This window comes from Ascaphus truei, chromosome 12 (assembly GCF_040206685.1).
Source record: "Ascaphus truei isolate aAscTru1 chromosome 12, aAscTru1.hap1, whole genome shotgun sequence".
Classification (NCBI taxonomy): Eukaryota; Metazoa; Chordata; class Amphibia; order Anura; family Ascaphidae; genus Ascaphus; species Ascaphus truei.
The window spans coordinates 17,209,628-17,225,120 of NC_134494.1; the positions used below are offsets into that span (position 1 = coordinate 17,209,628).

The window sequence follows — 15,493 nt, forward strand, 5'->3', positions numbered from 1 at the left end:
TTTTTTGTTTTTTTTAATACAATTCTACTTCAATCTAAAACAGTATCAGGCTCTTCTAGTCCTGACCCTTAATCGCTTTGGCTAATGACGGCAGCAAATTGAGTAAATTCCTCCTTAGAAAAAATAAATAAGTCTGAACAAATGGCAGCGACATGTTGCAGGGGTCAGCCCCTCCCAGGCCCAGGGTCCTAATGGCAGCGACATGTTGCAGGGGTCAGCCCCTCCCAGGCCCAGGGTCCTAATGGCAGCGACATGTTGCAGGGGTCAGCCCCTCCCAGGCCCAGGGTCCTAATGGCAGCGACATGTTGCAGGGGTCAGCCCCTCCCAGGCCCAGGGTCCTAATGGCAGCGACATGTTGCAGGGGTCAGCCCCTCCCAGGCCCAGGGTCCTAATGGCAGCGACATGTTGCAGGGGTCAGCCCCTCCCAGGCCCAGGGTCCTAATGGCAGCGACATGTTGCAGGGGTCAGCCCCTCCCAGGCCCAGTGTCCTAATGGCAGCGACATGTTGCAGGGGTCAGCCCCTCCCAGGCCCAGGGTCCTAATGGCAGTGACATGTTGCAGGGGTCAGCCCCTCCCAGGCCCAGGGTCCTAATGGCAGCGACATGTTGCAGGGGTCAGCCCCTCCCAGGCCCAGGGTCCTAATGGCAGCGACATGTTGCAGGGGTCAGCCCCTCCCAGGCCCAGGGTCCTAATGGCAGCAACCATGTTCTAGAAGTTAAACGTATTGTGATTAACACCCGTTTTAAACAAATCGGGCAGAAATACGACTTTAATCTGAATGTTTTCATGCCGGTTAATAACATTTGTGCTTTTAATCAATCAAGAAAGCTCTAAATATCAATAACTTAACCCAGATAAGTCATCCCACGTAATGGACGTTGTGTGCTGCCATGTTCGGGGAAAGATCTGTGTCATTACATTGATGTCTACAGCAGGGGAGCGCAATCCTTCTTCTTTTTTTTTTTCTCCCCCGTGCCAGCTGTCCCCCTCTCTGCGTGCCGCTCTCTCTCCCCCCTCCCCCCTTACCTTGGTTCAGATGTTCTGGGTGTCATGATGTCACGTCATGACAATGGGACATCACATGACCCATGGCGTCATTTGATGCTACGTTGCCATGGCGACGCGTCTCCAGAAGCCGCCTGAACCAAGGTAAGTGCAGTTTACAAGGCCTTCTGTAAACCCCGTGCCCCTCCCAGTTTGCGCACCCCTGGTCTACAGCACCCGGTACTTCCTCTACCATAAATTACATCATACCCTGGCAACATGGTGACTTCCTGTTCTACATTTTTTTAACGATCGATATTCCAGCCCATTCTGGTAATGACCATTAACAATGAACAGATCTTCCCTCGTTGTAGCAGATGACACAGGGGTTTTTAATAAGCATCTTCATTGTAAACCCCCCTTCCCGGTCAGAGAGGCCTGCAACTCATTGCGGATCTAGCTAGCCCACTTCAGAGACCAGCCCTATTAGCTCCGCTATGCGGTTCAGGAAATGCACCCCGAGCTGACTGTCCCACTTCAGAGGCAAACCCTCCCTCGCTGCTTTTGTGCGTGTGTGTGTGTTATATACCTGTGCTTAACTCTTGCTATATACCTGTCTCTCTCTTTATGCTGCAGTGCAACCCGTTCTGCCCGCAGGTAATCAACGCTCCTTCCTTACAGGCTACTGTTACTCCCGCCCCTTCTACCTTATTGGCTCATGTGTCTGTCATTTGTTGTTGTTGTTGCTATGGCGCTGTCGTTGTACGCTGTGGAATGTAATTACACTCTAGCTTTCGGCCTATGATGTAGATGAACATTTCCCTATCAGAGGCCAGTATGAACTATGACGTTACTCCGGTGTAACAGTGTGTATACTCCTAGGTAGATTGAAAGAGAGAGGGAGCTATGGATTGAGCGAGTCGTGGGCAGAGAAAGCAGGGGGGGCGGGTAATACAGGTGGGATAACATGTCCTATATTAATAATATGATATAATATTATTGACCCCCTCGGTTTCCTCACAGCTGAATACAGAGCTGAAGCAGAATCTGAAGGACACCATGACCGTGAAATACCAACAGGTGGGAGAGGAGAAGGTGACCAGCGCTGTGGACAAACTGCAGCAGGAGGTAAGATCGGGAAGGGTCGGCTGTGTGTCGGGCAAGAAACACAAGATGAACAACCATCCAGAATCTCTATAAAGCCCAACATTACAGCATTGTAACACCTTTTGTGTCACTTCTATCATGCTGCATAATAAGTCATTAACATTGGAGTTGTATGGAAAACAAATGCACAAACCCTGTGCTCCTCCCGATTTTTGGCTTGCAATTTATTAGTGAAATTCTACATTTGAATCCTAAATCTAATCACAAAGGAGTCATTTAGTTGTGTTTCTTGATATGCCACAAAAAAATGGCACACCAGCCTTTTACTTGTTATAAAATATAACTTTATTGAATAAATCAATGTTTCGGTGTGCTTGTTACACCTTCATCAGGACAAACCTGGTCAGCTCACCCAGCACAACAGCACTCGAGTACATAAATGTTTTTTTTTTTTACAAAAATTAAACACATTTGCAGCATGGTGCAACGTGATCAAACTTCTTCTATTCCAACGTGTCAATGTTTTAATAGTATTTTTTCTTTTAGTCCGATTTTTATTATAGCTCCATCTAAATTATTTGGGTTCAATGCTGTTCTGATTTTCCTTGTGCTCAGTAGGATAGCCACATTCTGGATTAAACTCCAAGTATTTTGTTTTCAGTAGATTATAACTGAACGTCTTTTTGGCGTATTTACCTCGTTTTTAGAAACTTTGCTTGAAATGGTTAGCGGTTTATGAAAGAAGGATGGAAATCTGAGACGGGCCTTGGTTTCTAATAAATATTTAAACTGCTGTCTCTTTTTTTTTTTTTTTCCCCACATCAAATTTTTATTGGATATCTGGTACAGACAGTAAGCAATCTTCCAACCCATTATCCTATACAGGCACACCCCGGTTTAAGGACACTCACTTTAAGTACACTCGCGAGTAAGTACATCTCGCTCAATAGGCAAACGGCAGCTCACGCATGCGCCTGTCAGCACATCCTGAACAGCAATACCAGCTCCCTACCTGTACCGAAGCTGTGCGCAAGCGGGGAGACTATAGAGCCCGTTACAAATGCGTTATTTATATCAGTTATGCACGTATGTGATGATTGCAGTACAGTACATGCATCGATAAGTGGGGGAAAAGTAGTGCTTCACTTTAAGTACATTTTCGCTTTACATACATGCTCCAGGCCCATTGCGTACGTTAATGCGGGGTATGCCTCTATTGGTGTTACCAAATATCCCTTTTATACAATTTTTGTAAATTCGGTAAACAAAACAGAGCCAATAAGACAAGACACGCGAATAAAAACAACTCGACTCCCTGGGGAGGCTCACAGACAGACTCTGACACACACCACAGAGGGAGGGAGGGGGGAGGGGATTGTAATCATAGATGATTTTCAGTTTTTTGTTGTCCCTTCTCAGAACTCCGTTATCATGGTAGCAGCTATCTCCTCAGTTCCAGTTGTGGTGCTGTCCCATCTTGTCTTTAGTATCTTAACTGTCCGCCCTGTCGTCTTCTGTCTCCACTGGTTTGTCAGAGGAGAATGCACTTACACCTATTACTGCCAAATAGTAGTAGCATCTACCCCATGGATATCTGATTTGTCTAACCAAGGAGACCATATTTTGAGAAATTTTGTGCCGGTGTCGTTGACCAGGCTTGTCAACTGCTCCATCCGGCAAACGTACCAAATTCTGTTTCTAATCTTAGGAATCGTGGGTACTTCTGGTTGCTTCCATAGTGCTGCGAGCTCACACTGTGTGGCTGTTGCAAAGTCTGCAACTAATTTGTGCTCTGATCTGTTTAGCTCCTGCGTGCGCCTACCGAGCAGGAACAGCCAGGGGTCAAAGGGAACCGAGATGCCGAGTATACTCTGTAGCCAGATCCGAATTTCTTCCCACAGCGGGGTCACTTTGGTGCAGCTCCACAGCATATGCAACAAGTCTGCCTGTACTGCACATTGTTTAGGGTACAATGGGGGGAGTATCCCTTGACAAACTTAGCTAATCGTGTGCATTCTCCCGTAACGTGGTGCATATGGAACTCTTTGCTACCGCCAGTAAGATATAGTCCCAGTCTTCGTCTCCTAATGTCTCGTCCAAGTCTGTTTCCCATCTTCTTTGGTAACTAAGTCTGGTGTCGTTGTCATGTGCTGCACATACTACCTCTCTGTATATCCTAGATGTGAGTCCCGCTGTTTCTGTTTTTCTAGAGCAGAGCTGTTCAAAATTGGTTCTTTTAGGTCGATTTGGGATTTTTGTGTAAAATGCTCTGATCTGGAGGTATTTAAAAAAAACTCAGAATTCGGTAGTTCTTTTTCAGATTTAATTTGTTCAAAGGTTTTTATCGATTTTTCTGCCCTCCCGATGTAATAGCCGAGTGAGGCCTTTTTGCTCCCAGATTTCAACGTTTTTGCTTGTCAGGCCCGGAGCGAAGTCAGGGTTACCCACAAAGGGTGTCATAAGAGTATGCCTGTTTGTCAGCGCATATCGGTACTTGGTGGCCTCCCAGGCAGACAGGGAGCTAGTCACCGCGGAAAGCGGCTCTTTGATATTTTTACGTACCTGTGTTGGAAGCCAAATTTAAGTCCTGTAAGGTGACTGGGGCACAGCAGTCTTCCTCTAATTCAACCCACCTTCTGAGGCTGGGATGACTGTGCCATTGTACAGTTTGACATAATTGTGCCGCTCGAAAATACGACAACAAGCAAGGTACCCCTAATCCTCCTCGTGGGGTTGGGCGTTTGAGGATACTATTCTTAATCCGTGGTTTCTTATTACCCCAAACAAATTTCACCATAGCGGACTGCAAAAGAAGAATGTCCTCTCTGACTACCTGAGCCGGGATTGCCTGGCACAAGTATAATATTCTAGGGAGGAGATTCATTTTAATACTATGTATTCTGCCAATCCATGAAATTCCAAATCCTGAGCTCATCCTTTAGAGTCCGTATCAGTCTGGGGTAATTTGCCTTATATAGGGCCTTATAATGTTTGGTGATATTAACTCCTAGGAATTTAATTTCGGAGGCTTGCCATTTAAAACTAAAATTTAGTTCTATCAGTTTTTCGGCGGCCTTGGGCAGATTAATGCTTAAGGCTTCTGACTTGGTTTGATTGATTTTGAATCCTGATATCTTATTAAATTCTCCCAGTAGACTAAAAACATTCGGCAGAGAGACAAGAGGTTTAGACAACGTTAAGATAACGTCATCCGCATACAGGGCCACTTTGTGTGACTGCTTCTGTGTTTGGATCCCTGTTATATCTGGGTTGAGGCGAATGTGTGCCGCTAATGGTTCTATGCATAATGCGAATAACAGGGGCGACAGGGGGCAACCCTGTCTGGTGCCACTCTTTATCTGGAATTGCTCCGACGGGAAGCCCTGGTGTCTAACCTTCGCCGTCGGTCCCTCGTAAAGAGCCAGAATAGCGCCCAGAATTCTGCCATGGAAGCCAAACGCTCCCAGCGTCTCTCTCAGGTAGGGCCAGTAAATTTGATCAAAGCCTTCTCGGCGTCCAGGCTCAGTACCATTGAGGGGATGTTTTTCCAGTGGGCCAAATCAATTAAATCTATTACCCTACTGGTGTTATCTGCCGCCTGTCTCCCTATGATGGACCCCACCTGATCTGGGTGAACCAGTTTCGGCATGAGCCGACTTATTCTGTTTGCTAATAATTTAGAGAATATTTTCGTGTCCGAATTGATCAGGGAAATAGGCCTGTAACTTTTACAGTCTGCTGGGTCTTTTCCCTGTTTATGGATCAATGAGATTGACTCCTGAAGCATCTGGCTTGGTATAGGGGCACCTGCTAGGAATGAGTTGAATAATTTTCTGGAATTTCTTATAGTATAGATTAGAGAAGCCATCGGGGCCAGGGGCCTTTGATGGCTTAGATGACTTGAGTACCTCAGTTAGCTCCTCCATCGAGAAGTCTTCCTGTAGCCTCTCTCGCTCGTCTCTGCTTAAGTTAGGCAATTTTGCCATCCTTAGGAATGTTTTTAGTTGTTTGAGTCGCCTCACATCGGGTTACTTTTTTCCCATCATAAAGAGATTCATAGTACTGTTTAAATTCTTCTATTTGTTTTGGGTCAGACGTAAGGTCGCTGTTTTTTAATCGAATTGCATTAATACGATAATTCGAGATTTTATTGCTTAATTTATTTGGCAAGTAGGGTATCTGGCTTGTTTGCTTTTTCGGAAAACTTCCGTTTTTAGTCCAACTTATGTCCCTCTCTGCCTGTGAGGCCAGTAACAGGTTTAGTTTTGTTCTTGTGTCTAGCCATTCTTTTCGGGTTGTAGCTAGTTTGTTGTTTTTAATGTAGAGTAGATAGATCAGTCAATTGCGATTGTAGCTTTTTGATCTCTGTACAGTTTCGTGAAGTCGCACTGGCGAACCGGTAATTGTTCTGGCCCGTCTGAGTTGTCCTCCTCTTGCTCCCGCTCCGTATCCGAATCCCTATTCGAGTCGCGCGCCATTTCTGTGTCGGCTCGTTGCGCACGTGTCCTGGCAAAGTAAGTCTTTAAATCCTCTCCGGTTTTCTTTCGCGGGTTTGCCTGGGCCATCGCTGGGTCGTTATGTACTGATATATTCTGTTTATTGGGCGTTTTATGGGGTTTTGTTGGTATTTTATCTTTATTTAATGCTGCGGGGGAACAGAGCTCTCGGGTTAGGCAGCCATTCACTCCTCGGTCGCGCATGCGCGTCTAAACTGCTGTCTCTTAATGTAGAAGGTATTATTATTATTATTTTTTTAAATCAATGTAGGCATTTTTATTAATTCAAACATTCATAAAATTGATAATCTAGGTTTAAAATTCTGGGTATTTTTCCAGCCAAAAATATTTAGCTTTTCCTGTAGGTATCATTTTATTTTTATTGGTAATTTGAGATGAGTTTATTTATTTTTATTATAAGGCAGGCGTCCCTAGACTGATCCTTCCTTTGCGCCATAATACAGTATCACCTTCCGTACCTCCAGTTCAGTGGTAATCCTGGGGGTCGGTGTCACAGGTGACTAGGACACTTAACACCAGGATCAAATACACCAGACAGAGCAAAAGGAGTCTATTTTGACTGGAGTCAATAGGCACAGCACTGCACACAATTTTGGCACAAACTCACCCAAAACAGGGACTACGGGGGGAATCCTATCTTAATTAGGTGCCAGGCACTGGGTCAATGGCTTACCCTGGGCAGCTTCCACTCTCCGTCTGTCCTGGTTACCTCCGTAGTCCAGGTGTGCGGTTTGGGCTATAGCACATTCAAATAACCTGCTCGTTTCCACTACGAGCCTCGCTTTGGTGTCTCCGGCACAAACCCCGGGCGACGCCTACTATGCTACGACCAGATTAGTCTCTGGAGCTGAAAACGGCAGCTCTTTACATGCAGTAGATTCCCCGTATCCATAGGAAAGCGGGGAAAACGGGTTGCCGACCAATCGGTGCACGGATGTTGCGTGTGGACCAATCGCAGAGCAAGGGCTTGTCTGTGATGGGCCAATCCGGGGTGTGGGCGGCGACCTTTGTTTCTGGGACAACCCACATAGGCGAGTTTAAGAAGGGTGGGAAACCTGGAGGTATTGTTCCCCAAACTTGTCACTCCCTCCCCCCCACACTTCTAACAATGTCTGAAGCACTTGACCTCCCACATTTGAATAGCAGACCCAGATCTCAATGTGTGCAGGCTGAGAGAATTACCAGCCCTGCACACAAGACAGAAAATACTAGCATCACATTTCATGGCTAAACCATTCCACACAAGTGGGCCAATTCGGCCCCACGAGCAGGGATATACTACCAATATAAGGCACCCATCCTGACTGGTAAGAACGTTGGTTGGGCTTCACTTTTATTATAATAGCTGCATTGTCCCTACCGTCACAGTATATGTACAAATGGAACAAGCTGTCCTTTTTTAGTGCGATTGATAAAACGCTGTGCAATATGATGGACACACCTAGGCCTTACCAACAACTGTAGGTTTGAGCAGACCCGTTGGAGACCGGTCCAACCTATGTACTAAGCGTTGCAAATGCCATTTTTGCCATAATATTGACACACGGAAATCTCGCGTTGAATTGCGCTTGCGTGCGTCTTCTAATGTAGCAAGACACCGGGACAAAACAACGTGATTGTGACCAAGACTGCCCCTGTCGCCTGAGGATTATCACGGTCTGGGGTTCAATCCGGAAGCATGGAACCCCGCAGTGCGACCGCGTCAGACGGTCTCCAGAGCGGTGGATTTTTGCTTTTGAGACGGGAGTCTTGCTACATCTGTATATACTCACTTCCCCTCCCCCCTTTTTTTTTTTTCCAAATAGTTTTAATAGGCATTGATACAACATATGATTTACAGTTTCAATACATTGCCTAATACGTAAACATTTTAACTTTTTCTGGGGTAAAGAAGGGGCAACCTTGGTTGCCTTAGAAGAAGGGGTCCTCTAAGAGTGAGGATAGAGGGGAAGGAGAGGAGGGAGAGGGTGGGGGGGGGGGGTTGGGAGTCCACATCCCGGGGGCCCTAAATCTGTGGCTCTTGGACCCAGTGAGTTGGCCCAGGGGTTCGGGGGGAGTCTGGTTTCCTACTAGGGCCTTCATCTGTTGAGGAGCCACCAGGGTTCCCATATCGTGTCGAAGGCGATAAGCTTTTGCTTTAGCATGGCCGTCAACTTTTCCATTATCATTACTTCATTGATCCTTTTTTTAATGGAATTTTTGGATGGTGTTGTTTGTCTCTTCCAGGATGCCGCTATCTCGCATCTGGCCGCAGTTAAAATATGGGAGATTAATTTCCCAGTTGTCCGGACAATACCTGGTATTGGCCTTGCAAGTAGGAAGGTCTGCGGTTCTATAGGCAGTTCTAGGTCTGTGACCTCTTTTATCAAATTTTGGACCTTGGTCCAGTACTTAACAATTTCCGGACAGGTCCACCAGATGTGGGCCATGTCCCCTCTATGACCGCAGCCTCTCCAACATAAATCTGACGCCAGGGGGTAGATCTGGTTCAACCTCGCTGGGGTGAGGTACCAGTGGAAGAGAATTTTATATATATTCTCCTTTGTTATGGTGCATACGGACGTTCCTGAGGCGGCCTGCCAAATTTCCTCCCAAATCTCCCTTTCTATTGTGATATTCAGGTCTGCCGCCCATTTGAGCATGTAATCATGATCTTGGGTGGCTGTTGAATTTTCTAGAATGGAATATATATCGGAGATTAATCCCCTTTGATATGTGTTCGCTTGACACAGTCGTTCAAATTTTGTAAGGGAGGGGAATTCTGGGGTTGGACACACCTTTTGGGCAAAATGACGGATTTGTAGGTATTTGAATGTGTCCAGTTCCCTAATTTTATATTTGGCTTTAACTTCTTGGTAGCTCAGGAGCGTGTTCAGGCTCAGAAGGTCCGCGATCGTCCCGATCCCCCTTTCTTTTAGACGGTCGTATAGCTTAGAACCGCATCCCGGAGGGAATTTTGGGTTATTGGTTAGGGGCGTGAGTTGTGGGTTAGCTGAGCACAGCCCGAATCTGGTCTTGTGTTTTGACCATACTTCCCATGTAAACATGGACGCTTGTAGTTTTAGGTTGTGCGTCTGCTTATCTCCTTTATCTAAGCTCCATAGGCAGTCCTGCAGAGAAGGCATTCTGGCATATTTAGATTCAATATCGATCCAGCAATGTTTGGCTGGGTCGGCATTCCACATAACAGCTTGTTTCAATTGTGCTGCTATGTAATATTTATGTATATCTGGGACGGCCATACCTCCCCTTCCTCTTGGTGCCAACAGGACCGATCTTGCTACTCTGGGCCTTTTGCCCTGCCAAATGAAGTTAAACATTCTGTTTTGTATGCTCTTTAGATCAGCGCCAGGCACATGGACCGGGAGTGTCTGAAAATAGTATAAAAGTCTAGGGAGAATATTCATCTTAACGGAGATCATTCTCCCAATCCATGATATCTGGTAACCTTGCCACTGTTCCAAATCTTTCTTAATTGTACCCCAAAGTGCTGGGTAGTTATCTTGGTATAGAGCCCTGTAGTGTCTTGATATATTTACCCCCAAATATTTAATACATGCAGGACACCACCGGTAATTGAAATTTAGTTTAAGTAATTTCACTTCCTCATCTGGTAGGCTGATATTTAAGGCCTCCGATTTTCCATTGTTTATTTTGTATCCAGACACTTTACCAAAATCCGATAGTTCTCTTTGAAGGTTCGGAAGAGAAGTTTGGGGTCTGGTCAGGGTCAGAATGATATCGTCGGCGAATAGGGATATTTTAAAATTTGTTTCACCTATCTCGACACCCTGTATATTTATATTGTTTCGAATTTTGGTCGCAAGTGGTTCAATCGTGAGGGCGAAAAGAAGAGGGGATAAGGGGCAACCCTGCCTTGTGCCATTTTTGATTTGAAATCTCTCGCCCGTTCCACCTGGGAGTTTAACCGCGGCGGAAGGGTTCTGGTAGAGAGCCCGGACTCCTTCCAGGAACTTATCTTTGAAGCCAAATTTTTCCAAGGCCTTGTCTAGGAATAACCAGTCTATCCTATCGAATGCCTTCTCTGCATCTAGGCTCAGTATCATCGTTCTTGTTTTGGACATATGGGCATGGTCAATTATGTTTATTATTTTTCGCGTATTGTCTGCTGCTTGGCGTCCTGAGACGAATCCAACTTGGTCTGAGTGGATAAGTCTGGGTAATATGGGGTTTAGCCTATTCGCAAGTATTTTACTGTACAATTTTAAATCGTTATTCAGAAGAGATATGGGCCTATAACTTCCACATTGTGTTGGGTCCTTTCCTTCCTTGTGGATTATTGCTAAGTTAGCTGAGGACATAGAGTTTGGTATTGGGGTCCCCTCCATGAAGGAGTTAAATAGGTTTAGGAGATGAGGTGTCAGTATGGGTAGGTACTTCTTATAGTAGGAATTTGTATAGCCGTCAGGTCCCGGCGCTTTGGAGGATTTGGATGCTTTTACGGCCGCTGACAGTTCTTCCACTGTTATTTTACCGTTTAGCCTTTCGTTCTCCTCCTCTGTCAGGGAGGGGAGGTTACAGTCGGCAAGGTAATTTGTTATTGATGCTTCTGCGGTTAACTTTGGGATAGCGGAGTTGGATCTCAGATTGTATAATTTGGTGTAGAATTTGGTAAATTCCTCCGCTATTTTTTTCTCATTATAGACTATCTCACCAGACCTATTCTTGATCGCTGTAATCTGTGATCTTTTTTGTATGCCTCTTAACTTGCTAGCAAGAAGTCTATCGGCTTTGTTCCCTTTGTCGTAATACTTCTGGCCCGTCCATTTTAAAGCTTTTTCTACATTTTCTAATTGTATATCTTTTAGTTTAACTCTGGCAGCTGTCAGTAATTTGTAAATTTTCCGGGACGGGTTTTGTTTATGTTGCTGTTCTAGTTGTATAATTTTGTCAGTGAGCTCTTTGGTTAGTTTTACTTTGGCTTTCTTCCTATATGATGCTATCGAGATAAGTTGGCCCCTGATAGCCGCTTTGTGGGCTTCCCACAGGGTAGCTGGGGAGTCCACCGAGCCTAGATTTAGTCTGAAATAATTCTTTAGGGCTCTTTTGATCTCTTTTTCTATCTCTTTATTGTTTAAGAGGGAGTCGTTTAGTCTCCAATTATATGTAAATGTTTTTACAAATGGGGCCGTGAGAATGAGAGAAATCGGGGCGTGATCGGACCATGTGATTGGGCCAATATCTGTGTTGGTTGTTGCTTCTAGAACATTCTTGGTAGCAAGGAAACAGTCAATACGGGAATAGGTCTGGTGAGGGGCCGAGAAAAATGTATAATCTCTTTGTCCCTGATGTTGTGCTCTCCAAATATCTACTAGAGAGAATTCCTTTATAATGTCCCTAAAGCTTTTCCCCAATCTTATTGCTTGGGGCGGATGCGGCCGTCCCGGTGTGGTTGATTTGTCCTCTACTGGGTTTAGAACCATGTTTAAATCTCCTCCTATTATCAAGGAGGATAAATATTCCGGATCAATCTCCTCTAGGACTTTTCTGAGGAAGATCTGCTGATTCTCATTAGGGGCATAGAGGTTGATCAGGGCGATCGCGGATCCCGCCAGAGAGCCATACACCACAACAAATCTACCCTCTGGGTCCGTTGTGACTTTTGTTAAATTGAAGGGGGTGCCTTGCCTGATCAAAATGGCCACTCCCCGTTTTTTGCTACTGAATGTTGAGTAGTAACTCATAGGGTAAGCATTTTGGAAAGTTTTGGGTGGCTCCTGCGCAGTAAAGTGTGTCTCCTGGAGAAAGACAATATCACCATTGAGCCTTTTTAATTCTTGATGGGCTAGCCTTCTTTTCCTATTATTCTGTAGTCCCTTTACATTAAGAGACACTAGTTTAATTGGTCCTTGCTTAGCCATTATCTCCTTTGTCCCCTCGGAAGGATCAGTGGCTGGGTGTTCAGTTAGATGTTACTCTCGTCTTTTATGGGCCTTAGTTGACCAGGGTGTGGGGGGGGGGAGAGGGTGCGAGGGGGCCTGCTGGGAAAGTATCAGCAGGTAACAGTAAGAGATGAAAGTAGACCTTGTTCTGGTCTTAATAGAACAATACCGACCTAACGGGTAGTCGGTTTGTCGTGTAAAAAAACCCTTGGGGGGTGGGTCCGGTGACGGTAACCGTCCGAAGTGGGCGAGGTAGAGACCCTATAGTTCAATATTTTACCCGCTTTTCCCCTACATTTTCTCGGTGAAGAGAGGGGGGCACCGGGGTGGAGCTTATACAATAGGGTAGTGGGTGGATAGGGTAGGTTTGGGGGGTGGGTGGGGATGGGGAAGGAGAAATAGTCGGCAAGGGTTAGGGACAGGGATATATCTTGGCCCTTTATACTTGATTTCTTCTGCTAGGTCCTAAATAGACCCCTTATGTTCGAATATGTATCTTGTTTAATGTGGGTTGGCCTACGTTAGCGGGGTGTTACTTTTATCCCTAATGTCCATCCTAAGGGATGTAGCTATCCTTGGCGGTTATGAGTTGGCCTCCTGGATAGTTCTGGAACTGGGTGGGGGGGTTAGGAGAGGGGGGTAGGAGGGAAGGGGTAGGAGGGAGGGAAGAGAGGGAAGAGTGTTCTTTTTGACAGGATTTACATTGGGAGTGGTAGCTCCATTTATACATTCTTGATTTACTTATTACTTTAATGAGAGACCATTCCACGTTTATGGTTCTGTGCATTTTCCTTTGTCGTAGTCTCAGGAGAGAGGTAGCAGTAGTCGAACTCTTTAGCATTATATATATCTTCTACTATGTAGCATATAACCGTGAATATCTTTGAGTCTAGTGTCAGTGCCTCTTCCGGGACGTCCTTCATTCTGATTAGGGATAGGGGGCTAGGATGGGGAGGGGGTGGGGGGGGGAGGGGGTGAGGGGGGGGAGAGGGAGGGGGAGAGGGAGAGGGGGGTGGGGGGGGGGAGAGGGAGGGGGAGAGGGAGGGGGGGAGGGTGGTGGGGGCGGGAGGGGAACAGGGGGGGGGAGGGGGGAGCAGGGGGTGGGGAGGGGGGGAGCAGGGGGTGGGGGGGGGCGGGTAGGGAGAGGGGGGCAAGGGGAGTACATGTACATGGCTCATTTGTCTAAAACATACTTTCTACAATGTGTGATCCTCAGTGGTATAGAGCAGGGGGGCGCAAACTTTTTTCCCTGCGCCCCCCTGAAGGCTGTCCCCTCGCTCCCGCGCCCCCCCCCCAATCCCAACTTACCCGCGCTCTGGCGTAATGACGTCACGTTGCCATAGCAACGTGACGTCACATGACCTCGCAGCGTCATTTTGACGCCGCGTTGCCATGGCGACGCCGGGAGGAAGCCGCTGGAGCCACGGGTAAGTATGGTTTACAGAGGCCCTGCAGCTCCCCCGGCACTTAATTTAAGTGCCTTCGGGAAGTGCGCGGGGCCTCTGTAAACCCCGCGCCCCCCGTCGGCAGTCTCGCGCCCCCCCTGGGGGTCGCGCCCCACAGATTGCGCACCGCTGGTATAGAGTACCAAAAATGACAACATTTACCTCAACGCGCTATAGAGTTCGTATGTGTGACCCTTTCAGTTGACATTTAGCATTACATTCCATGTATTTATTATTATTTCCCGTCGGGTTATTTCTACCTTTTGACCAGGGGGGTATATATATATATACATTTCCCCCCCCCCCTCCTCTAGGTCTTAAACTCTTTATTCCTTTGGGAAGGAAATGGTAAGGGGAGGGGGAACTGGAGGGGACGGGGACGTGGGAGAGTAAGGGTGGAGGAGGTAGGGGAGAAGGGGGAGGGGGATTGGGGGTGGGAATAGGGATGGGGGTGGGAATAGGGGTGGGGGGGGAGGGTGGGGATAGGGGTGGGGGGGGAGGGAGGGAACAGGGGGGAGGGAGGGAACAGGGGGGACACCTATATATGAACTTTCTGCAATGTGTACTCCTCTGCGGTAAAGCGTCTGTACATCATTGTGCTATCATGGATATGGCCCTTTGATTGACATTCAGCAAATCAGTACACATATATACTATTGTTTCACGTTGGCATATATCCACTTTTTGATCAGGGGGGGAGTTTCTCTCTAGGTCTTAAAATCTTTATATCGTTGGGGAGGAGGTTGAGGTGGGGGGGGGGGCGAGGAGAAGGGGGGGAAGAGGGGGGTACGGAGGCACGGTAAGAGGGGGGAGTGGGGGGGTGGGGGGTAGGCGTAGTGGGGGGGGAAGGCATGGGGGGGATGAGGAGGGAGTACATACATAGCTTCTAAGCTCTGGTGCATATTTTTATTACATTTCTTCCCTGTTTTGTCAGGGGTAACCATAGCCATTCTTTTTCAGTGAAGCGTTCCTGCTTTGGGGCTTCAGATCAGTGAGCCTCTAGGCTTGCTCCGTTAAACTATAATATATAGCTTATGTTAACCGGGGTGGGGGTAAGGGAGGGGGGGAATGCTGGATGGGTAGTTTTAACAGGGGAATTGATTTAACAATTAACTTTTACACCACTGGAAACAATAATTAACTACATTTCTAACATGCCTGCCTATCAACTTTAATTAGGATTACCAACTGGTGACCTACTAGGCCTTTAAACTAGATTGGGTTACAGACCCGTTCAGCGAGCAATCCACGTTCTGAGGTCCTCTGGGTTTAGAGTTCGGGGGCTTAGTCTTTCCCACCGGCAGAGACTGCGTCGTCGTCAGGTCCGCAGGTTGCGCGGCTGGTCTGTGACCCGGTCCCTGCTAAGGAAGTAACAAGCGGTGGGCACCACGGCTCCTCTCCCTTCACTCCGGGGAGGAACGGATGGTACGCCGGTCGCGGTCGGGAAGAGACGAAGTCTCGCGAGGTTCCTGTTGATCACTTGTGTTGGTGTGTGGCGGTCGTCGGTCGGTCTGCGTTGCGGTTGCCTCCGTCTCGG

The 15,493-nt window shown here is 47.0% G+C and overlaps 1 protein-coding gene across 4 annotated transcripts in view; it reads left to right on the top strand.

Moving 5' to 3' along the window:
- Window positions 1-2,199, top strand: part of CD151 (CD151 molecule (Raph blood group)) — a 38,671-nt gene extending 36,472 nt beyond the window's left edge. For 3 of the 4 annotated variants that reach the window (XM_075566843.1, XM_075566842.1, XM_075566841.1), the window contains 2 exons: window positions 1,621-1,641; window positions 2,008-2,199. In XM_075566843.1, coding sequence (XP_075422958.1) covers window positions 1,621-1,641; window positions 2,008-2,184 — 198 coding nt within the window. In that variant the 3' untranslated portion in view covers window positions 2,185-2,199. The remainder of the gene's footprint in view (window positions 1-1,620; window positions 1,642-2,007) is intronic. The other variant, XM_075566844.1, reaches the window with a different exon arrangement.
- Window positions 2,200-15,493: the final 13,294 nt, after the last annotated feature.